This window comes from Equus quagga, chromosome 9 (assembly GCF_021613505.1).
Source record: "Equus quagga isolate Etosha38 chromosome 9, UCLA_HA_Equagga_1.0, whole genome shotgun sequence".
Lineage (NCBI taxonomy): Eukaryota > Metazoa > Chordata > Mammalia > Perissodactyla > Equidae > Equus > Equus quagga.
The window spans coordinates 90,690,398-90,714,882 of NC_060275.1; the positions used below are offsets into that span (position 1 = coordinate 90,690,398).

Below are 24,485 nucleotides of genomic sequence, written 5' to 3' on the forward strand. Positions count from 1 at the left end.
GCCAGGCAGGGGCCCAGGGGAGCACACTGCTGCTTAGAAATAGCTGGCAACAACTCTCCTGAGTTCGGGAGGTTATTTATGAAGGAGAAGGCAAAGGAGAGAAGGGAAAAGACTTCAAACCAGACCTCATTGCCTGTTACGGGGCCGTGAATCCCACTCCAGTGGAGTGCCTCCCAACTCTGCTTTCAGATTTGCTCAACCTAGAGTCCTTGCAATGGGAGAACTGCGGAAGAGGGCAGCCTTGGAGCTGTGATGAGAAACTGGCAAGCGGACACCAGGGGACTGGCCTCTGCCCAAATCCCCCTCCCCCACAAGACTATGCTGTCAATGACAGCTAGCCCAAGGGAGCCCCAGAAGGCCACTGAACCATCCTGGGGGCCTTGGGAAGAACAGTTCCACAGTGAAACATGATGGTTGCGTCCTCGTGGTAGGGGCATGGACAAGTCACCTGGTCCTTCTGGCCAGTTTCTGTCATCCCCAGTCAAACAGGCCATGCCCATCTGCTCTGGCCGACAACAAATGAGGGCTTTGATTAAGATCAAATATGTGAACATTCTTTGAACGTGAGTTTGAAGTGCAGTTACTCACAGGGGCTAATCTGGAAGCCAGACCATGGTGTTGAATTGGATTAGTCATTTTACTGCCTGAATATAGCCACCTGTAAGCTGGAACTTCCTGATGACAGCCTGTCACTTCCACCCAGACCCACCAGCTCAAAGGCCCTCAGACCTCATACTTTACCACCTCACAATGGCTGAGGCAGGCCCCTCATAGTTCTCTTCTTTGTTTAGTGTACACTGTAGAAATACCCAGTTAGGATGCAGTTGAAGGACCCACATTCTCCATCTTGGGAAACGACTATGTGGGAGTGGGCTGAAGCAGCCCTTACTTTGGATTCTGATTTTGATTCCAAGCTGGCACCTCTCTCCTCTCTGGGCTCCTTCAGGGTGACAGTCCTGCCTTTGATAACATCATCATGTACCTTTCTCAGCTGAGGGTCTGGCTGTTGCTGGGTACACCCTTACCCCCACCTCCATCTTCAAGGGCAGCTACTGTATGTTCCTGAACGGGTCCGGAGCTGGAAGAGGCAAGGAAGGGAATGGGACACAGCTAATGCTGTGTCAAGGCCCCTCTCCTAAGGGATTGTCTTTCCACTTGGAGCTGGAATTCTCTGCCTGTATTTTCCCCAGCAGCTGGGCCTCTGCAGGCTGCCCCTTGGAGCTTCCCTCCCAGGGAAAAGTAGTCTTCTGGGGCAGGGGTTTGGCTGTCAGAGCTCTGAGAGGGGCTGGGAGCCCCTCCCACTCCCTATTCTTCTTCCTTTGGGAACTCTCAGTGCTCAAAACAAGCTTTCTGAGAACCGTATTTTTCTGGGTTAAAGGGGAAAAATGCAGCATTTCCTCCAAGGGGAAAGCACTCAGCCTGCCAGCTCCAGGCACATTTCCGAGATCTTTCCTCCCACTCAGGGAGGAGGCAGCTCCTTGCAAGAGGGAGAAGAGGTGGGCGGTGGAGGGAAGATGACAAGGGAAGTCAGAAGGGAAGCACCAATTACTCCGAAACCAGGCAGTTGGTGTATGGACATGCAGGGCCTGTTTGTGTTAGAGTGGACCTGGAGATGAGGACAGGACTGGGTCCAGAAATGTGAAGCAAATAAGAGGGTAGGAGAGCAGGGCAGCCATTCAGACTGGGGCCTGACAGGCCAGGGTCATCAAGCTGCTGTTTCACGGACTTCTGGGCCAGTGTGGGGACAAAGAACACCCCACAGACCAGGAAGGTCTTGAAGAAAGAAATCCTGCAGTTGAGCTTAGAGGAAACATACAGGGTTGTGAAAGTTAGTCTTAATAGTAAAAGCAAGAACATGCCCTTTGTTCACCCCACCCCCAGCCATCCTTTCTTAGAACATATGGGGAGTTCTGGGGAATTTTCTCAGATCCTGATTGTGGGACAAAAACTTTTCAGGAACCCAAGCTTCATGATATCCTTCCTGGGCAGGACAGGGATTGTGTTAAGCTCCGAGCTCCCTGGCCACTCCTCAAACCTCTCTCTGGAGCCAAGAGCCCAGCCAGCTTCTCCAACATGCCTCTCGACAGAGCTACTACTGAAAAGCCATGGCACAGATCCCATTCCCTGGCCAGTCGCTCCTCCTCAGAATAACAACATGGCTGCCAAGTGTCAGGCAACAGGTGGAAGAATGAGGGGGAACAGGGGCACAGCAGATGAGGCTGGAGGAGGGGCAAATGCTGCCCCATCAGGCCTGGACTGGCTCTGCTGGTCCCTGAGAACTTCACAGACCTTGTCCCTACCCCCAAGGGTCCCTGCAGAAGAACTACTGTCAGGGCCCACCTCATCTCTGTGGCGCCACTTCTCTCAACAGCATCTGACTCACGGTGGTGAGTTGATTGCATGAATTGCCCTGATTTTTCACCCTCTCTATATCCATGCCCTTTGCTATGTGACCTAGAAGTTCCTCTCACTATGGAGGTGCAGTCTATTTCTTCATTCCTTGAACGCATTTCTTCATCTCTTGGCAGTTCCAAACCTAGGCTGTACAAGGCCTTATGCCTAGTGCTCTTGCCCTCCTCCATCATCTTGTGAAGGGCCTATCAGGCTAGCGCACTGGTCCCAGGAGGAGGATGAGAGCCACATGGAGCAGACTCCAGTCACCTCACCATCCAAGCCAAGGCCATCCTAAATTAGCCAACCCCTCTACATGTGAACAAATCCAGCTGAGACCAGAAGAATTGCCTCATCAAGCCCAGCCAAGATCGGCAGCACTGCCAAGCTGACCACTTGAGGCGTGGAGGCAATAACTACTTATTGCCGTATGCCACTGAGGTTTTGTGGTTGTTTGTCATGCAGCATTATTATGGCAATAGATAGCAGATACACTTAGAGAGAAAACTGGGGGACCCACAACCCCAGGCTGAGCTCTCTTAGCTCTCCTGCCCATGTGACCCATTAATCTCTCAGCTTCAGGGCAAAGTTTTTATCCTCATATCCACCTCTGCTATGAACGCATCCCACATCTCCTGATTTTTGTCCATGGAGAGGGTGAAAGAGCCTTGCTCGAAGCTTGGAATATACTTCCTCTTACCTGTTGTCCTACCCTGAGCCTCCCCTGTGATCAGCTCCTCTCGGGTTCCCCTACTCTGCTGCCCTGAATCCATCACAGTGTCACCCCTCCCCTTTTAGCCCCTTCTGCATCCCACCTAGAGGAAAGTGGTTCAGAATCCTCATCAGCTTCAACACCCACTCCCAGGCCCCCATCCCTGGGTCATTGCCTTTTTCTCTGGAAAACACTTATATGGAACAATAGTTCATCTACAACACAACTCTTCTGGCTTCAGCTCAGCTGGATATTTTGCTAAAATCACAATAACTTTTTTTTGGCTGGAGGCAATTGATTCAAAATGCACTGTGAAAGCAACTCCATTGTATCTTAGAAGCACTGGCCCTAGCAGTCTCCAAGGAAGAGATGTTGAGGTAAGCGTGGCTGGGAAGGGGTAAAACCCACTTTCTATCACGTGGCTTCCTCTAATATGCACTCACAAGGTGACATACGTAGAGAAGGATGAATTATTATTATTGTTGTTGTCTTTATTGCCATTATTCCCCTAATAGGAAAGATCCTGGTCATCAAAGGGTCCCAAAGTCAGGAAGCAGAAGGGTGAAGCACAAGGTAAACATCTCTAGTTTATTTATTCATTTTTTAGAATTCTTAATGTGCCTAAAACTGTGCTTTGCACAAAGCTCAAAGTCTTCGCTGAATGAATGCTACACAAACAAGAGTAGAGTCATGCGTGGGACTATTTATAGGCTTTTGCTTGAGTCGGATCATATTTCCCTGCTCTTTGAGGGCAGCGTTCATTGCATCCTTCCCCTAGCAAGCCCTGTCATGGAGCTCTGCCAGTGAGCCAGCTGTCTCCAGGGTCACACACGTGAACAGCAAAGGGGCACAGCTGATGGGTCAGAAGAAAGCAGCCTCCTTTCTCTGGTTGCTGCCCAGCTGCTCAGAGCATGCAGAGGGCACCCCCTAGCATAGCTTTAGAAACACTAATTGCATTAGTGTGTTTTTCTGGACATGGCCTCTGCAAAGATCACTAACACCTCCACAAATGAATGAATGACTAAATGAATGAGTTCTAACTTCTTCATCTCCTTTATTCAAGTTTACTACAGACATTCCCCTCTCTTAAAACAAAAATGACAGTGAACCACCCCAGTAACACATGTGCCTTTTAATCTGCTTATTTTGGAAGCTTCATATTCATCTCCTAGAGCCATCAACATTTACCGAAAAAGAATGGTCAGCTCTCCAAGGTGCCCACCCCAAATTACCTACCCCATTCCACTGATGCCACAGAGGGCCCCAACAAATCTCCTTCGGGAGAAAATTTTTAGGAAGTGTGCAAAGAATTCAGGGTTGTCCACACAAACTTGCAAAAGTACACTGCATAGACAACCTGCAGCTATAAAAAGATACACATACAAAAGGACAGCTACAAAATCAGGGGGCCCATTTTCTTAGATTTGCATTATAAAAAGTAGGGACTTCTCATTAAAGGTCAGCTTTAGGGGGGCAGGATTATGATTACGATTTCTACGTCTAGTCTCCCCTCATCCTTATTTTCATGAAATTGTCAGAGCACATTGAACCAGCCAGTGAGGAGTGGAAGGGGTTAATCCTAATAATTCCTGGGCCAAGGTGGGAAATCCAAGGTTCGAGGTCACACAGTCATTCCGCTGTCAGTAAGCGTGTCATGAGTCAGGGAAGGAGAGAAATATTTTAATGCTGCCCTTTGTGTCTCTCTTTTTTTCTTTCTTTTTTTATGCACTATGAATCACAACATAGTCATTGAGCTGCAGCAGACAGGCTCTGGAATTTGCATTGATGTGTGATCTCTGGCAGCCACTACACATTCAATGGACAAAGTCCGATGCTTGCTACACAGAGTATTCCGTTGGGTTTGGCCCACAGAGTGTCAGCAGGAAAGGCCACACGGGACTCCTATCTTGGTTCTAGTTTCTCATCAGGGTGTACTTTCTCCTTGATGAGAGGAAACACACCTGGTCCCTGTGCCTCTGTGTATGGCATCAGGCAGGGTCTTGGGGCCCCTGGGATTCTCAGTATAGAAGGCTCTGTCCCTTGGGCAAGGCCAGCTGGTGTTACTTGGCTCCACAAGTGTTGATGTTTTTCCCATCCACGGCGTCTTCCACGAGGGCAATGTGGTAATCGGTGGACAGGGTGAAATGAGAGATGCAGCCCACGAGGCCTCGCATGTACTGCCTGTTAGTGTGCAGAGCAATTTCCTTCATTCCACCTGCGGGGAAGCAAGAGGGAGATGTGGTGAGCCAAAGGGAAAAAGTCTCTTTAGGACGCTTGGATGTCTACTGACCAAGGTGTCCCTTGGCTGACAGGATAAGTGAGGGCTGTGTGTCCCCCAAACTGCTCAGCACATCGCATTTGCCTAAACTATAATTATCCCTGAAGGAAGAGGTTGACTTGGATCGATTTGATACACAACCAGAGGCTATAAATCCTCACCTCATGTATGTGATTTCTGACCCAATCGACCACTTCAAACCACATAGTGTCTGGTAAATTTTGAAATGTTGTATAATGTCAACAAAATGTATATGTTGTTAGAGGCAATGCTATCTTAAACCAAAAGGAATACACTGATGTGGAATGCTTTCAATTAAGTTAACTTTTAGATGATAACATATGGATAGAGATATCTTTCTATGTTTATGTGTCTGCACTAGCAGGTTCTAAGCTATTTCCAGAAATAGCACTCATTCTAATTCTGAGGGGGGCCAGAAAGACGGATCCTCCTTCCTCAGAGAGAATTCATGGAGCTATATTTAGCAAGTTCCTGTTCTATAAACAAGAAAAGCATGGTTTTCCTGGTGGATCAGTCCAAAGCACAAAAGCATCTAAGTGCTTCCTGCCCCCTCAACCATGAGTCAGAAGTTCAGCAGATGAAAGAATGGAGTATCTGGAGAGCTTCCTGATTTCCAAGTATTTGACTGCTCCAGTGAAGTGCACAGTTTTGGGGAGCCCCAGAGTGACAAATGGAGGACTAACAAGAAAAAGCACTGCAGAACTTAGATCTGGTCAAAGGTCGCTTACCCACGTACAGGGCTCCATTGATGTTGAGCTGCCTCATCATGCCAGGTGATCTGCCTGTTCTGGCCCCATAGTCATCCACAGTTATCTTTCCTGATTGGCCATCCCTGTAAAAACCCACCACCATTTTTAAGCTTCATTCGATTGTTCACTCATTTCAATAAAACCGTATTAAATATCTACTATGCACCAGGTACTATGCTAAATGATGGAGCTGCAAAAATGAAAAAAAAAAAAAAAAAACCCAGAAAAGCAAATGCCTGGCCCTCAGGAGCTTATGGTCTACTGAGGCAGACAACCAAACTGCAAATGACAACACCGTGTCACCATGCTATGGTAGGAGAAGGCCAGAGTGCTGTGGAATTACACAGGAGGAGGGGAGAGGGTCAGGGAAAGCTTCTCAGAGGAGATTCTGTCTGAGATGTGTTTTGAACGCTGAGTAGGTCAAGTGAAGAAGGCCAATGCAAACAGGAAGTGGCAATGGCAAAGAGAGAAACGACAAGAGGGTTGGTACAGACTGAGTATAGAGAATTCTGGAGGTGGCAGTAGGGTGATGAAAGATGAAGCCAGAAGCAGATGGTGAAGGGCATAAGGAGCTTAGATAGAATTTATCCTGCAGCTGAGAGGAAACCAGAGAAGAACTTTAAGGGGAGGAGTGGTGGTGACATGGACACAGGGTGAATTTGGATGTTATTCCAGGCACAACGGGAAGCCAATGAAGCAGTTTTTGTAGGTAGAGGGCTACTCTAGGGGAGAACAAAGAATGGCTTAGAAGTTTCTAAAGGACCCACTCAGAGAGCAGTGGAGTGGAGGTCTTCATCTGTGGCAAGGGCTTTGCAATTTTCTAAGATGATTTCCAGAACTATCCAGCCCATGAACCCTCTTCAGAAAAGCACATTTGCTTCTATAGCTACGGGGTGTATTCCAACCCACACCATACTTCTTTTTGAGTTTTTTATTGGTCTTTTAATGTTCCTTTTTTATAGCAAACAGTTCTTGTTTCTTGGGTTAATAACCTCTCTTATCTCTCTGACGATATTAGTGTTTTTTAAATCATTTTTTCATTCATAGTTTCTGTTTCCTCCAAGTTCCTCTGTTGTGTCTGTTTGTTCTGATACCCATCTTTTATGTTGAAGACTTTTTTCGAATGTCTAGTGATCCCTGAAGGCCACTTCATAGTTAAGTGCTGAGCACTAAAAAGCAGACTGGAAGCTCTGTGTCAGGAGAGGTTTTGTTGACTGTGGCTTCACAGTGCCATGAACTGGCTCAATCACTTCCTTGGGGACACCTGAATTTTCTGCTCTCCTTACTGTGGGGTATAGGCATGGCTGCCATGATTCCGGAATCTCAATGGAGGAAGAACTATGGGGTTTAATAGTCAACATATGAACTTTCACATAGTCCCCAGCCTTAACTTATACAGTATTTATACAATAGTCCAGTATTTAGATATACTTAGTGTCTCCTAGTCCAGAAATCCTTATTTTACATACTCCAGATAATTGACTTTCCGTGGGTAGGGAGAGGGCAGTGTGCCAGCTGTATGAAGTAGAGAAGGAGCTTGGGTTCTAATTCCTCAAGTAAATTTTTTAAACTAATTTTCCTGCTTTTAGGCCCTTGTTCACCTTCCAGAGGTTTCTGGCTCTACCTCTTTTGGGGGTGGGGGGTACAATGATATAAATCTGGTTGCCCAGGCCTAACTTCTTGATAGCAACTCTTCTAGAAACTCGCTTTGGAAGTATTTCTCCTGTTCTGTCCTCACCCTCACGAGCACACACTGCCTCCCAATTTTGGATGAGCTTTTTTTAGAATCTCACACCTGAATGCTGTGATGGCCAATGCCCCCAATAGCTTGCCTTGTCTGCCCTGCTTTTTTCCCCATTACTCTAAAAGATTCCATTTTTCACCACTTTTATTTCTTCAATTCTAAGAATTTTCCATTTTTTATATCTCTGAAATGAGGATATAACTTATAATCAATGGCATCTGAGATGTGAAAAGAAGGTGATATCACTTTCTAACGTAGTAAGTAGTGTGCTTCTTCATTGTTCTTTACTTATTGTCTATGGCCTCCCATTAGAATACAAGACCATCAAGTCAAGGATGTTGGTGTTATTCAATGATGTATCTCATGTGTCTGGAATAGTATATAGCTCATAGTAGCAGATGAATGAACAAGAAAATTTGTGGACCTTCAACATCCTCATCTGAAATGGGAATAAACTATGTCCATTTTCCAAGGCTATTGTGGAGATCAGAGACCATGCATGCAAAGCTCAGATCACGGTACCTGACACATACCTGCTCTATAAAGAGTGGTAGAGGAGTGTGTTATTATTGTTATCAATGTCATCATCATTCTCATCCGCAAAATGAAGATTATAGAACTTAAGTTGCTGTGCATATTAACCGAGATAAAGTATGTGAAGTTCCTGGCATCCTTAAGAGGCTTAATAGATGAGGATTTGCTTTCTCTTTTCTGCTAGGATTAATGCCTGCAAGACCATGATTACTCACAGCAAGGCAGTATACAAAGTAGGGCTCCCCTTGGAGATTTCCTGCTTCATTGATTCCCCTATCTCTGACCTTGGAGCCTGCTGGAGAGAATTAAGGTATCCATCGAACCCTTCTTGCTGTAGTTGATATCCATGGCCTTGACTCAGTTCCTGCATAGATCTGATGAACCATCCCTTTTAGGCCTATCTGCTTCTCTGAAACACAATTCACAATATCTGCTTGAATCCTCCCGACTATCCAGTTCCTGGTTTCAGTTCCTTCTGTTCAGCCCCCACCGCAACCTAGAACCACTAGGAGAGATATCAGTGACGACAACAGTAAGAGCCAAGTCTGCTAAACCATTTTTATGGTGCCAACCTTGATGATCTGACATCTGAAGTTCTTCAGGTGGAACATTCCCTGTCTTTTCCCTCCAAAACATCTGAAATCCTAGCTGGGGTGGGCTGCTAGGTAATTTCCCAAGGGGTGGGAAAGAGCTTTGATCTAGAAGTCTAATCTTGGCTTTGCCCACAAACTGTTGTATACTCTTGAGAAAGTCACTTAACATCTGTTTCCTTAGATGTCTAGGAAGTGCTTAGAATCCCCACCAATGTGTATCTCAGGCACATAATCAAACCACAGCAATTTTGAGGGTTTAAAAATCATTCCACAATGTCTGAGTGTTCTAGCAAGCTTCTCTATTCAAGAAAATTGAGAACAGGTGTTCTCTGATGTTCGCAGATGGGAGTTATAAGGATCAAGTGTGGTCAAGCATTTCATATTCCTTTGGATCTTTCAGAGAGAGCCCTTTATAGATGAGTAAGACAGAGAAATGAAGAACTTAGAAGCCACATAGCCTGGGGTATCTTGGAGTTGGGTTGAACTATGAACAGTTTAACTTATATTCTAGATTATATTTGAGATCAAGCCTATAAATATTCACTATGGGAAGACCTTTCTTTTTTCAACAAATCAGAGTTGAGGCTTCATCAAAATCAATGTCTGCCTCAAGAGCTTTCTGGGCCACTTGGGCAGCTGATGGGCAGAGATCTGCCTCCGTATCCTCACACATCCTTTTGGTTATCAAAGGCAGACACAGTGGACAGGAAGGAGGGGTCCAGAAAAGCTACTCCTACCACAGCCTATATATGAGCTGAGTAGGAAGCTGACCATGGTAGCCCCAAGCCTCACTCATGTCCTCACCCACTGACTTCCTGAGAAAGGGCTATGGTAAATTCACAGGGAATCTGAACCAAAGATTCTGTTCAGCTCATCTCCTGGCACCTTCATCTAACATGGCAGGATTGACATTTCTTTATATAACTAAGTTTGACCCTGCTATTTGGTTTCTCAAAATATATTGCTAGAAATATGGACATAGGTGGTAAACCTGTAATTTTAAGGAAATGATTCACCCAAAGTTAATTCGAAGTGAAGGTAGTGACTTCTGTGAGAGGGGAGATATGTAATTGGGGCAGGGTACACACAGCTTCTAAGGTTCAGGTAATGTAATGTTAAAATAAAAAAAAGGTGGGCAGTTGCCTATATAAAGAGATTTGAAGCACTCCTCAAAGTCCATGCACCCCGAAATCATATCTCACTAGAGAGATCTAGATCTCACTAGAAAGCGAAGCCCTCTTCTAGCTTAGCCATCAAAAAGTTCTTTCTCCAGAAGGTCATTGTTGAATGAAGATTTGGGAGTTCAGCCTCTCTGGCGTGTCAGTGTTAGTGAAGGGCACAGGTGGGAGTTGGTAGCAAAATGCCCTGGATGACCCGGATCAGGAGTACTGGGAGCCAGGCAAGGCTGGGAAACAGGACAGTGGGACTAAAGGGAATTGAAGAGCATGTCCCACCTCTGCTGAGCTCTGGCTGTCTCACACTGTGTGGCAGGTACTCACCTAACAGCCTTGACTCGGTGCCACCGACCATCGTTGAAGGAGCCATTCACCATGATGGATGCCATGCCACTGCCCAGGTTATAGCTAAAGGTGTCGGAGAAGGACAAGGCAGAGAACAGAGTAAAGCACTGAAGCATAGGGAGACAGTCATTCACAAATGCTGCTCATTGCAAAAGTTCTTGGAAACTCAAAATATAGATTCCTTAACTCAAAACAAAACAATGTTATAAAACATTAGTTTTCCAGGCCAGGCCGTGAAAGATTTTTTTTTTTCACTTGTGGTAAAATATACGTAACATAAAATTTACTATCTTAATTACCTTTAAGCATACAGTTCAGTAGTATTAAGCGCATTCATACTGTGTGCAAACAATCTCCAGAGCTCTTTTTATCTGGCAAAAATGAAACTCCGTACCCCTTAAACAACTCTCCATTCCCCCCACCCCCAGCCCTGGCGACCACTGTTCTACTTTCTGTCTCTGTGAATGTGAGTACTTTCTAGTTACCTCAGATAAGTAGTATCACACAGTGTGTGTCTCTTTGTGACTGGCTTATTTCAGTTAGCCTAGTGGCCTCAAGGATGACTATCTTCAGGCACCATGTTCAGAAGCATCAGTACTATGGCATCAGGAAGAAGGGCTTTATCACGTGTAATGTGTTGTACTAGGTTGAATAGTGTCCCCCCAAAATTCATGTCCACCCAGAACCCCAGAATGTGGCTTTATTTGGAAATAGAGTCTTTGCAGATGTAATTAGTTAAGATGAAGTCATACTGGATCAAGGCAGCCCTAAATCCAGTATGACTGGTGTCCTTACAAAAAGAGGAAGTGTGGACACAGACACAGAGCCACGCAGGGAAGAATGCCACATGACGATGGAGGCAGAGATCGGAGGGATGCCTCCACGAGCCAAGGAACACCAAGGATTGCCAGTGACCGCCAGAACCTAGGAGGGAGGCATAGAAGAGATTCTCCCCCAGAGGCCCCAGAAGGAACCCATCCTGCCAACATCTGCAGGATGTTGGACTCCCAGCCTCCAGAACTGTGAGAGACTAAATTTCTATTGTTTTAGGCCACCCAATTTGTGTTATTTTGTTATGGCAGCCCCTGGAAATTTAATACATGTGTTTTCATTTCTTAAAAGACAAAACAAAACAGAACACTGCAGAGTAGGCTGAGCTCCAAAGAGATTAGAGGAATTTGCCTAAAATCCCAAAGCTAATGTACAGAACCTGAGCTTGGCGTCTTATCGCTCCCACCAACCCCCTGCCTGCCACCATTTTACTCTGATACCAGGTCCACTCAGTAGCTTTCTATTTTCTATTTCAGTTTCCAAATAGCCTGATACCCTAAGGGTATCAGAAGACATGCACGTGTGTTTACCAGAGAGAAATATCCCTCTTGGTCCAGTCTTCATTCAATTATTCTAATTTAATTGAATTCAACAAATATTTAGTGAGTGACTACTCTAGGTCAGGCACTGGGCCAACAGCCTAGACCTCCCCTTCATAATGTAATAAAGCCGATGTAATCCTGCTTTTGAAGGAAAAAGTGCTCCACCCAGGACAACTCACTCCTTGTCTTGTGAGAGGACATGTCTCTCCTTTACCTCGTTGGCCAAGAAATAGGAATATCGAGGGGAAACCTGGATTAGCTATCTCCTGCATGCGTTCAGTTTGAGAAAACAGCAAGAGGAGAAAGTGCTTGGCTTTCCCCAGGGAAAGCACTATGGGTCCTTTCTTTAATAATGGAGGCTCAAAGAAGTCACACAGCCCATCGACATTTAACCAAAAATAGAACTTGGGTGACTCGACAAGCCATGAAACAAAGCTGTCACTCTGACCCTCAAAAGTCCACTGTTTCCTAATGAATTTTCCCCCATCAAGTGTCTCCTTGTATGAAGCAGCCTGGAGGTGGAATTTTCAGATTTCATATTTAGTGGCCAAATGCTTGTGGAAGAAATGAATGAATCTGAAGCAGGGCTGCGAGCGGGTTGGCAGAAAGTTAGCTGAATTACTATGTGTGGCTTTTGTGAGAGGCAGCACGGGGTGACAGAAAGAGCATGGACACTTGGATTAGACTAACCTGCCTTGATTTCCAGTCTTGCCAATTACTAGCTTGGACAATTTGCTTCATCTCTCTGAACCTAAGTTTCCTCATCTGTGAAACGGGGGTAATAATACCTTTCCTAAAGGATCATAGGGAATATTAAGTAGGATAACATATGTAAAGACCACAGTACATAGTAGGAATCAAACAAATAATCCCACCATCTTAAATATGTGCAGTACTTCACGCAGTTCAGATACAGGGTTGACAATATATCCTGAGGAACCAGTAGTAAGGAGAAAGTTGCCACCAAGAGTTAAATTTGTCAACCCACTCCAGGAAGAGTAGTTATGTGTGAGAGAAAACCAACAGGCTGTAAATATGTAACCAAAAAGGTCAGGAACACCCAGATCTCAGAATCAAGGTGACCTGGGCGTAATCACAGGGACGCCAGACTGGAACATGATTGCGATCCAGTGAATGGAAACCTTTTAAGTTGTGTTTGGACAAATGAAGGGCTTTCCTCTTCTCTTCTCCAGCCTAATAACACTTCTGTCCATGCAAAGAGTCCAAATGTGTTCAAGGGAGTCAACAGTGGATCTAGCAGACAGGAATCCAGCCATCACTGCTGGTGTGGGGAGCAACTCTGTTCGCATCTCCATAACCTCACTTTCCAACTCCCACCCAACTCTCTCTGATTTCAGACCTTCCAAATAACTTCCTGTTTCCCCTGACACCCTGATACTTCATCCTGGAGTATCTTTTTCTTTTATATAATAATACATGACCAAGAATACTGGTTACCTTCATTGCGAGAGGGCATGAGGGAGCCTTTTAGGGTGTGGGAAATGTTCTATGTCTTGTTCTGGGTGCTTATTACACAGGTATTTACACGTTTAAACATCTCTCAAGCTCTACACCTAAGATTTGTGCACTTTATGTAAATTATGCCCCAATTAAAAAAATAAACAAAAACATAGGAATGAATGAATGAGTGAATGACCAAATGAATGCATGTCTGGTTTCTCTCTCAATGTCTTGTGAATCTGGTCAGCATGAATTGGGTACCCAATCCAAGTTCACCTACTCATCTTAGCGTGCACAAAAGGCTACAAGGCTGAGCACCAAGGTGGGCCACCAGGAAATGCCATCAGGAGAGGCCTTTTGGAAGCCACTAGGCTGCCTCCAGTGGTGACACCACTTCATCAAGCCTTCTGTAAACTGTAGCACAGGGAACTGTGCTAATGTCAGATCTCTCCCTTCTCTGTTGCGTGAAAATGTTATCCAGGTCACATGGAAAATTAGTGGGTAAGATCATCAGTTGAATGATTTTTACAAACCTGCTCACTGGGTTTTATGCCCCACATATAATCATAAAACAAAATGAGACAAAACAAAAGACCATACTCTTGGCTGAGCACTTTGATTCCCTTTCTTCTACTCAATCTTGCACTAAAACCATAAACAATTTTTAGTTCGAGTTCCATTGCTCTTCCCTATTCTCTGGCAGAAGGGCTTTGAGCACTTCATTAGCAAAACGACCAGCATTTAGGTGAAGGAAGAAAGTCAAGAAAGTTGAGAAAGTATTTTATTATCTTCAGTTTCCTATTATTTGTTTTGGACCTGGTTCAAACACCGAAACTTCAAAAATGGTTCAGCCACCCAACAGACCAGCCCACTCTCTAGGTTCCACTGATGTAAGCTGCCTGAGGGCAGGGCCTATGTCTTATTAAAAATAATAACTTAGTTAAATTTTATGATGCAGTATTGTGCTAACATCCTTACATATGTTATCGATGTAAGGCAGGGGGCTTTAGAACATAGAAAACACTTGAACAAGGATAATAATTTTCATAATCATCATCACTGATAACTAGATACGCCAGGCCTTGCATTAAGCACTTTACGTGAATTAACTCATACAATCCTCAAAACTAGTCCTTTCCTTTTGTGGAGAGGTCGGGTGACTTGTAGGAGATCACACGGCCATGGGAATTCACATGTCTGACCCGGAAGCCCATGCTTTTGACCACTTCCGGCCCTGTTTCCCAGTGCGTGGTTCCTGATTGTTTTCACTCCCATTCTGGCACCCTATCAGACCTTCTCCATCAGCATCTCTGGGGGTGGCCCAGCAATTTACCTCTGAAGCAAGCTTCCCCGCTGACTCTGTAGGCTGACATTTTCAAACCACTGGCCTACGCTCCAATTTCTCTCTATGCCCAGCCTCCTGCAGCGCTTCCATATATCTGTGTTGGGTGAATGGATGTGGGGCAACTGCCCAGAGGAAGGAAGCACAGAGGAGCGGCAACACTGCAGCTCCAGGCCTGGGACGGGCACAGATGTCTGCCTGGTGAGGGCTACACAGTGTATCCTTTACACAGAACACAAACAGAACTCCAGGCTAAAAAGAAAAACCTGGGGCCAATTTTCAGAAACCTGAGAAAGAAACGGTAACATAAGAAATATGTCCAGGATGGAGTGGAGTTGTTAGAAGGGCATCCAGAGGGTGTGGGAGGATGGGGAGTGTTTGGGGGGGCTGGCCAGGCCAGGGGTGGGAGCCGGTGGGAGCAGAAGGGCGGCCCTGAGCAGATCGAGTTTCCCTGTCCGGCAGGGGCTGGTGGTGAATAGATTTTAGCTGGCTGTTTAGGGGGGAAGTTGGGTCTTCCACCCACGGCTGAGCTACTGTTTCAGTTCCCTTTTCTGGGCACAATCAAGTACTTGAGGCCTTGGCGAGGTTAACCACAGGAAAACCACAAGAAAATGGCTTTGCGGCAGCCAGCTTGAAACTGGGGTGTGAAGAGCTCTGCGTTTGACCTCGGGGCCGGGGGGGAAAGGGGTGGAGAGGATGAGAGCTGCTCTCAGGGCCAGCATCCAGCTTTCAACCACATAGGTCTCTCAAAAATCCCCCAGCAACGAGAGGACCGCATCCCTAAACATGCTCTGCTATTCAGGGGCAAGTGTGATGTTGGATAAGTGACGTTTCCTCTCAAAATGCCTTTTATTCAAAGTGAAAAGACTTACATTACCCTGCTCTGGCTGTCAGTAATCCCGGTGCATGACCCACGGAAGCCCCAGAATTAAGTCTTTATCTCCTACATAGTTCAGTGATCTCGCCTATGTCTACTCCACTTTCAATTAATCCCACATCATTGAGTGAACACTTTTGCTAGTCACCAGAGGAGGGACTGAAGAAGGAAAAGCCAGAGAAATTCCTGCCCCCACAGGGCAGATGGTCTAGAGACCGAGTAAGGTTTTCAAACCTCAGCATCAGAATCACCTGGAGAAACGGTTAAAACAAGATGTCTGGGCCCACCCCTCATTCTTCTGGCTCAGTAGGTCAGGGATGGGGCCTGAGAATTTGCATTTCTAACAAGTTCCCAGGTACGCTGATGCTGCTGGTCCAGGGACCACACTTTGAGAACCACCGATCTAGATGAGTTATTTCTAACCTCGTTGAGGATGTGTCATCACAATCTCTAGAGGAGCTTTTTCATATTACACAAGCCAGTCCCTGTCCTGTGGGAACCTCCCTCCCATCCATTCTGGTGCGGAGAAGTTGTCCAGGTAATCCTTTAGTTACTTCATAGCAACTCACGGGACAAATTTGAGAACAGTCTAAATTCACGTAAAAGAGGTAAGAACTTCCAGGACTGCCTTATCAGTATCACCCAAGAAGCATTTACAAAAATCCAAATGTCATGCTGATCAACTGAGACATGAATCTTCTTTTGTTCTTCTTTGCAGTGGGAGATTGGAAAGCAGGCATTCACCTTCCCAAGGCTGCACAGCTAACAGGCAGCAGAGTCAGAAGTCAAAGCCAGGAGATTAGATCTTTAGATCTGCCTGAGCTGGCGAGCACTGAGCTGAGTACTCACGTCCGTGCTTGGCAGCATCCAAGTCCTCTTTCTACTACTTCCTAATTTGCAAGTGGGGAGTACATGACAGTAAAACCCTACAACATAGGTCACAAAACTGTTCTATAAAGGGCCAGATAATAAATATTTTAGGCTTGGCCATACAGCCCCTGTTGAATCTACTCAAGTGTGCCACGGCAGCATGAAAGCAGACATGGACAACACATCAATGAATGAGGATGGCAGTATTCCAATGAAACTTCACCTACAAAAATGGGTGGTGGGCCAGATTTGGCCCTCAGGCTGTAGTCTGCTGATTGCTGCTCTAGAAGATGGATGTTGGAAAGACAAGGAGGCCCAAATAAATCTGGAGCATCAGGCAACAGTCAGTTCCAGTAGACTGTGTCCTGGCTCACTTCTTTTGCATCACTCTCATTTGGCATGATCTGCACTGTCTGAGAAAAATCACAAGGTCATGCTGAAGGCAGCTGGCGACGGGGTTACCTGAACACCAGGGCTCCATCCCGAAGGCCCAAGGAAATGAAGTCACTGTTGGGTCTCATGGGGCTGTCTCCCCTCCACATCAACAGGCCGTCTTTAGCAGTTGTCTTAAACCTCATGAATGCATTTGATCTTGATCCTGACACCCTGGAGAAATATACAAACAATTGCACCAAATCAACCAGTCTCCACAAACATCCATTTCTGAGTAATCTCAGTTTTGTCTGCCAGCCCTGAGAAGCCAGGTCTAAGGATAATCTGGCATTTCTGACACTTATTACCAGATTAGAAATGCCATCACCACCACATGTCTAAAAGTTTGGACTATTCATTCTGCAGCAGCCCTCAAGTGTGGTGACACCCCACAAGAGAGCACTTGCTGAGGCAGATTAGCCAGACTCTGGCTAATGCCATGGTTCCAGGCTGTACCCCCAGTGCACACCTCAGTTTCCCCTCTTTCCTGTCCTACCACTCCAGGGTCCTGGAGAAAGTATTCCTCACTCCCCCAGAGAAAGTAAGTTTCTTAACTGCCAAGAAGTTCGAGTTGGCAGCTGCTGTGGGCTATGATCATGGTTGCGGTTGGCCAGCTCTAGCAGTGACCATCCTTGAGGGGAAAGGAGGAGTGACTGGACAGTGGGCAGAGTGTCAGCCAAGGAAGGTGGCTTGATGGGATAACGGTCTTGAGAGGTGTTGGGACAGAGGCAGGGTGGAGAGGAACAGGAAGCTGAGAGGAAAGGAGGGGTGCTCACGCAGGTCAGGTCCCAGCCCTACAGCCATGGCTGGGAATAGGACCACATACGTATGTGTTCTTATCAATTCTTGAGAATAGGCTAATTCAGAAATCCAGTCTCATGAAAGTGACCAGTGTTTCATCTGATCTGACGTAGACGGAACAGCAAGCATGAGGTTCTTAGATAAAAGGTGAGAATAGAGTAAACATAATTTAATACTGCTACTAATATGGCACTACTGGAAAAGTCTCTTTCCATTCTTGTAGAGTGCATTCAGGAGAGGGGGACTTTCTTCCTGGCTTCTCAGAGCCTGATCTGGACAGGAAAAGACCAAAGTTGCCTTCCTTATGCAGGGCTCAGAGTGGCGAGGAAGAAGCAGAGTCCATGATGGTGACCTCTCCACCAGGCCAGGTGTAGATCAGTCCGGCCGTGGCCCATTCCCTAGAGACCTGTTTTCCCCACTCTTTTGTTCCAGGTTCCTTCCTTCTACCACGTGCCTTGGATACATTGATTGGTATAAGCCAAACTTGACGGTTTCATTTCTCTTGCAGGGACTGGTTTAGGGGTGGGCATGTGATCCACTATTGTACAATCAGATAGAGGAAATCCATCAGGAGGATTCTAAGAAAGAATCCTTTCCTTTTAAAAGAGTCACATGAGGAAAAGAAAGTTTTTTCACTTCCACTGGATTATTGACTGCCCTGATTTATAGCCATTTTATGAGGGTCTTATGGGCAGCTGTCTTATAACCATGAAGGGAGTGGCCTCTGGAGAATATGCTGAGGATAACAAGGCAGAAAGATGGAAGAGACTTGGGTCTTTGACAACACAGCTGATTCTCTGAATGAATCGACCCAGGAGCCAGTCTTAGTCTGGACTGCTTATTATATGAAATAACAAATACCCTTCATGTTTAAGCCATTCTGAGCTGAGTTTGCTGTTACTTGCAGCCAAAGGTATCTAACTGAAACAGACCCTGAACTTGACTCTCACTTGCAGCTTCACACATACGCATATGTACACGCATGTACACACATGCACACGAGTGCCATCCAAGTTGCTCTAGTTTGGGGCCCCACACCTCCTACTCTCACCAAACTCCTCTGTTCCCCTAAACCAGCCAGTGCCTCTCACTAAGCACCAGGGGACTGAAGACTTGGGCCTCTGACACTGTCCCTGCTTTCTAGGGACTGAAAAACGTTCTATCTTTGGGGACAAAGGGCTGAAGAAGGAGAAGACTCTCTTGGCTGGGAATCTCTTTTGCCTAAGGTCCCAAGCCAAGACAACCTAGATAAATACAACATGGGATTAGAGAAATGGAGCAAGGTCTGTCTGGGGTGCATTCAGAGTTACCAGGAACATCCAATGCTCCAAGAAAACGTCTCTCACCCACTTCTGTTCTTTGAAAAGCCACCCAAATCCACCCTAAGAACTGAGAGCCTTTAGCTAATCTGTTAAGATACCGTCAATCTGAAGAGGAAGGAAAATTCTAGAATGACTATGCTGGCTGTGGGGTGGGGATTGCACATTACAAACTACAAAGAACTAGGGAAGGGAGAATAAAGAGAGAAGGGGCATATTGAAAGTGCCAAAGGTGAGCTTCACCAGGGTTGATGATTTTGGCTAAGGCCAGCCTTTCCCTTGTCATGTAAACCGGGAGCTTGGACTCCAACGCAGGGCTGGAGCTTCTGCCACCAGGGATTAAAAGCCATGGCTGTGACTTGGGCATCTCCTTGTGCCATGCTCTTGCTATGGAGCCCCTCAGTGAACTGGTCAGAGCCTGAAGAAGATAGTGGACCTTTGTTGATGAAGATGCAAAGTAGGACATGGACCTGGAGCTGTTTGTCTGGAACACCAGAACCCTTCTGCTGCTGGCTCCGGGCAGAGCTGCAGACTCTGACCACAGAACAGCGTGAAGCTAACAGCCCTGCCTGGGACTCACACTCATAACCCTGGCTTTGGAAGCATCAAGCTCTCGCTGCTTCTCAAGGCCTGAATATTGGAAACCCTGGGGCTGGGCACGCTCCTCTCTCCAGGCCCTTTGACCAGAAGGGCTTGGGTTGTTTGTAATAGAGTTATTTGAAGGCCTGCATTTTTCAAGTTTTGTTTGTTTTTTGTTTTGTTCTAGTTTCTATGTTTATTTTGTGTGGTTTTTTTCCCCCTGAGGCCATAGCTAAACTGTCTTCTTTGAGAATTATCTTCTGGCTTGTAAGATAAGGAAAAGCCCCAGGAAAGATATTGAGAACTCTACTCCCATAGATCTAAGGAAGGTGCCTGTTGAAATTTATTACCTCTTGAGGATATCTGGATTGTCATATATCAGGTAACTGCGGCCGATAAACTGTGGAATCTCGATGGCTTCTGTGATGGCTGAGACAGAACAGAAAATGGAAGTTAAGTGATATGTGAGTCTCTTGACCCTTGCACTCAACCACATGGCAGGAAAATACAAAGAAAGCCAGCTCCTGGAAACAGGACATTTAACAACTTGTCAGCCCTTCCTCTTGGCTGCACACGCACTCGTCCAGGTTCAGAGCTGCCTGGCCTGATGGCCTGAAGTTGGCATCTCCCTGGTGTCCCCTCCCTGAGGAATAGCCATCACTGTTATTGGCCTCAGCACCACTGAGAAGGCCTTGCAATATGCGGAAACATGAACTGTGCCCAATTATTCTTGGAAGCCAAAGAGCAGGTCTTGGCCCATCTGGGGAGCAGCTGGGGATAACCCCAGATGTTCTCCAAGGGAGGCAGAGAAAACAATCCCCAACAAAGCCCACCGGGATTTCTTTATTCAAAGCCAATCTTCCCCAGGACCCCCCCGCCAACCGTGACCTCAAGAGACTGGGGAAGTAGGAGACGAAGCTTTGACTTTTGTTTTTTACAAATCACCTTTCAGTGTTATACTTCACAAAATCTCCACCACAACCTCATGAAACAGCAGGAAGTATAGGGAAGGGGAGGGTTGGTTACTCCCATTTTACGGAAGAGGAAAATGCACAGAAATCTTCAAGGACTTGCCCAAGATCATATAGCTAAGACAGCAACAGACCATGAACCAGATTGATTCTCCTTAATTCTGGCCCTCAGCCCACTTTTTACTTTCCAATATTTTAGAAAGGTGTCTCCTCCTTCCCAATTTCTTATCATTTTTTTTCCTGTGGAATCACCCTTTTTCACACAATTAGCAAAAGACTAGGTTAAGTAGCTGCGTTTGGCATCACAAATTAGGGATAATTTAGGGAATTTCTACTAAACAGATAACAGCAATCTCTCTCTCCTCCTAGAAAGACACAGAAATTGCAGTTTAAAGAAATTAAGGTAGACTGAATTTCATTGTAAAAGAAATGTGCAAAATGAGAGTAAATAAGCCAGCTTATAAAATGAGTTCTAGTTTCACAAAAACATGTGGTTGCTGCAAAGACAGTGAACTAAGGACTCTACACCCAGGAGAGAAAATGTGTAATTATTGGACCCTATGAACAACAGGAGAGTTTAAACTGAACTTCTAAACATTAAAAAAAGAGAGAAAGAGAGAAAGAGAAAGATAACAGCAAACCCCAAAAACCAAAAGACACTGGGCTCCCAAGTATAAGTTCCTATGTTGGCAGGTCACCCACGGCATGTTCCTAAAATCTTCTCATAAAAAAGAAAAAGAAAAATGAAAGGAAAGAAGAAAACAAGAAAAGCAAAGGAAGAAAAAGAAAATTTTAAAAGATCATTAAAGTGGGTGGGAAGAAGAGGGGATGAAGAGGAGGGAAAGTCAAGAGAAGAAACGAGTAGGATGCAAAAGGGCAAGAGCTGAGTAGAAAGACAAGTGGGAAGAGAGGAAAAGAAACACTACGGAAGAGAAGGAAGAGAAGGCATGAACGGAAAGGAGAGCCAGGTGGACAGGCAGCGCTGAGCAGGGAAAGGAGAGGGGGAAGGAAGAGGCAAGGCAGGGAGAGAATGGACCCAGGGGACTAGAAATAGAAACAAGAGGGTGAGAATGGAGGACGAGAAGAGAAAGAAGAGTGCAAAATGCAGGAGGTAAAAGGGAGCTCTCAGCTGAGATGGCAGGCCCCAAATTTCACGGTACTAGTGCTGAGAAGGGAGAAGGAGGAAATATCCCACCAGAAGGAGGAGTTCTTCCCGGAGCTAAACATAACCAAGGCGCCCCTGCTGGGTTTGGCTCATGCCCAGGGAGAGAGGGCAGGGCCCTTTGCTGCTGTTATTGGCCATGGACATGGGCCTGAGGCCAATAGCCGTGGTTCCCCTGGACTCCTTGAAACAGTCAGAAGGTGCTTGTCACACGTCAGCTCTGCACATGGAGCCTCAAAGGGGTCTGTGTGAGCCCCGTCCAGCTGCCTGCTAAGCCCAGGAGCTCAGGCGCTTCCCGAGGTCAAGCTGGGAGACAGGTGTGTTCTCAGGGCTGGCACTTTTGGAGGAAGGATTCCCACCACCCTGGTAGGTATGTGCGAGCCCACATCACTTGCCCCGGGTTACCCTCTACATATGGTTGGCCCACCTGACCAGAGCCTGCCATGGCACAAGCCCAGAGCAATTTCACAGTCTCCTAGGACTCATAGTACTTACTATTGAGGCAGTAGTTCCCACACTCTGCCAGGTGACAGCATGAAACAGAAAAGGGAAAGTCAGAATTTGATAGTCACTATAAAATCCCAATGACTTTGGTTGCAGATCAGTGGAAACCAGCCTTGGTTCCCTCATAAAGCCCTGGAGAGGGCCCAGCACGTCTTCTTAGGGAAGATGAACATGAATCCCAACAGAAGCCACTGGAAATCTTTTCTCAGCAAGATTAGCACCAAGCCACCCAACTCGCCTCCCCAGACTTGGCTTAATGGTGGGGCTGGGGGTGGTGGTGGACCAAGAAGATGTGTATAGTAAGTTGTCTGACACTTCTGAGGCTCCTGTGACCTTGAACTGACAACCATCATTTATTTTAAACCTGGAGAAATAGTTCCTTGCTAAACAGTCACTTACCTTGTCAATGATTATTATTTTTCTTGGCTCTAGGCTGCCTGCGAAAAGGGAATGATAAGCCAGCCAGCTGCCTCTTTTCTCTCTCTAGTGGAAAATATCACCCGAATTCCCACCCCTCCCCTCTTTGCAAGACTCCAGAGCCCTGGTTATTTTGTGACTAACAAAGGGCAGGGGAACCCTCCAGCAACGGCACCATTGAATACAAAAATGGTAAAACTATACTCACTGTAGTCAATATACGTGGATAAACATTAATTCCATCCTAAAACATCAGAGCTGGAAGTGACAATCTAGCCCTTTCGGGTTTGTTTAAATATGAACATGATTATATTTTAACCTAACACTTCATACCTAATTTTTTCTGCATTGTCTTTTCTCTATGATGAAGGCTTTACTGATGCATTAGTTAAAACGTGGTTTTGTCATTCTCTCGCATTTATACCTAAAAGGTTGTGCCATCTGGTGACACAAAAAACACCCCGAATGAATAGCAGCCTGTAAGCCAGCAGCCCAGCAGCCCAGGCAAAGCAAATTTTCCACTTGAGGGACTCAAAATTCCCAATAGACTATAAAGAGTCGAAGAAAGTAAGGCTTTTTCATTCAGTCACAGGACATTAGTGGAGGAAGGACCTGGGGGTGTTGTAACCTAGCCTTCCCAACAGCCGGGGCTCCTCTCAACCACACGCTGATGCGAGCCCATAAAGCCCCAGGAAACACTTCGCAGGAAGGGCAGGTCACTCACTCACAGGGCAGCCCCCTCCCTGGTTGGACAGCTCCACTTGGTACAGAATTCTTGGTTACGTGAAGCTGACTCCAACCATAGAGTAAACAAACAAATGAAGCATCTTTTTCTGCACTACTCGGCTTCAACTATCTAAAGACCCACATCTAGGCTGAACGCCCCTCCCCCAATTTTCTATTGTTTAATGATACACTATCCTAAGAAAAGAAATTCCCTGTGGTAAGCATAGCTTATACATTTTATTAATTTGTGTTTTTATATACTGAGTTTTCTTAAAGTATGGCTTGTATTCATGTAAGTTCTTTTTTAATACACTGGAACCAAAAAAATTCACCCCAATCAGACCCAGCGATATGACGTGAATCTACTAAATACAAAGTAAAATGTCCTAACTGTTGTGTATGTGGTAGATCAGAGTCAATCAGGCAAGATTCCACCTTTTGAGACTGCATTGCTGATGAACGTGTGACCCAAGCCCAGGCCTTGCCTCAGTAGCTCTGTCACAGTGAGTGCCTGAGGAGCAGCGCACCTGCTACAGAGAAACAGCCCCACCTAGCGGCCTTCAGGGTCCTGCACGGTCTGAGTCCACACTGTTAGAAACGCAAGGGAGGGAAGGGAGGACCAGGGCTGAGTTCTTCCCTGAATAGTGGCCTGTCTGCTATTGGCTGGGAGAACCCCAGGAGAAAGCATGTGTATTCTGGACCCTTGCCTTGGACACTCAGAGCCTAGCAAAGGCTCTGAGAAGTCTCGCAGAAGAGAGAGCTGTTTCAATGTGCTTACCCAGCCTCCTCCAAACTTATCTGACCACAGAACCTCCTCACTCTTCGTGTATGTGAATGTCTCTGTGTCTGTCTCTATATGTGTGTGCAAAACAGCCAATAACATTTCTTAGAATTTCACTTTTTACATGCTCTTGTTAAACTCTGCTTTAACTTCTCAGTAACTTATTTAGATACAAAAGTTCTGAGGGACTGGGACACAAGATGGATAAATCTGAATGAAAGTAGAAAGAAAGAGGAAAGAAATCTCTAAGGATGGGGAGTATCTTTTAGAGAAGTGAGACCTTGTTGACAGTCCTCTGGTGAGATGAGAAGGGGGCCTTGCTACTGGG

At 45.9% G+C, this 24,485-nt stretch overlaps 1 protein-coding gene across 1 annotated transcript in view; it reads right to left on the bottom strand.

The window, feature by feature from the left end:
• Nucleotides 1-4,140: 4,140 nt before the first annotated feature.
• The window catches only part of EGFLAM (EGF like, fibronectin type III and laminin G domains), a 173,043-nt gene continuing 152,698 nt past the window's right edge, over nucleotides 4,141-24,485 (bottom strand). The window contains exons 18-22 of the mRNA XM_046672151.1: nucleotides 19,947-20,025; nucleotides 16,928-17,071; nucleotides 10,522-10,605; nucleotides 6,131-6,234; nucleotides 4,141-5,318 (exon numbers count right to left, since the gene is read on the bottom strand). Of these exons, the coding sequence (XP_046528107.1) occupies nucleotides 5,164-5,318; nucleotides 6,131-6,234; nucleotides 10,522-10,605; nucleotides 16,928-17,071; nucleotides 19,947-20,025 (566 nt within the window). The 3' untranslated portion in view covers nucleotides 4,141-5,163. The remainder of the gene's footprint in view (nucleotides 5,319-6,130; nucleotides 6,235-10,521; nucleotides 10,606-16,927; nucleotides 17,072-19,946; nucleotides 20,026-24,485) is intronic.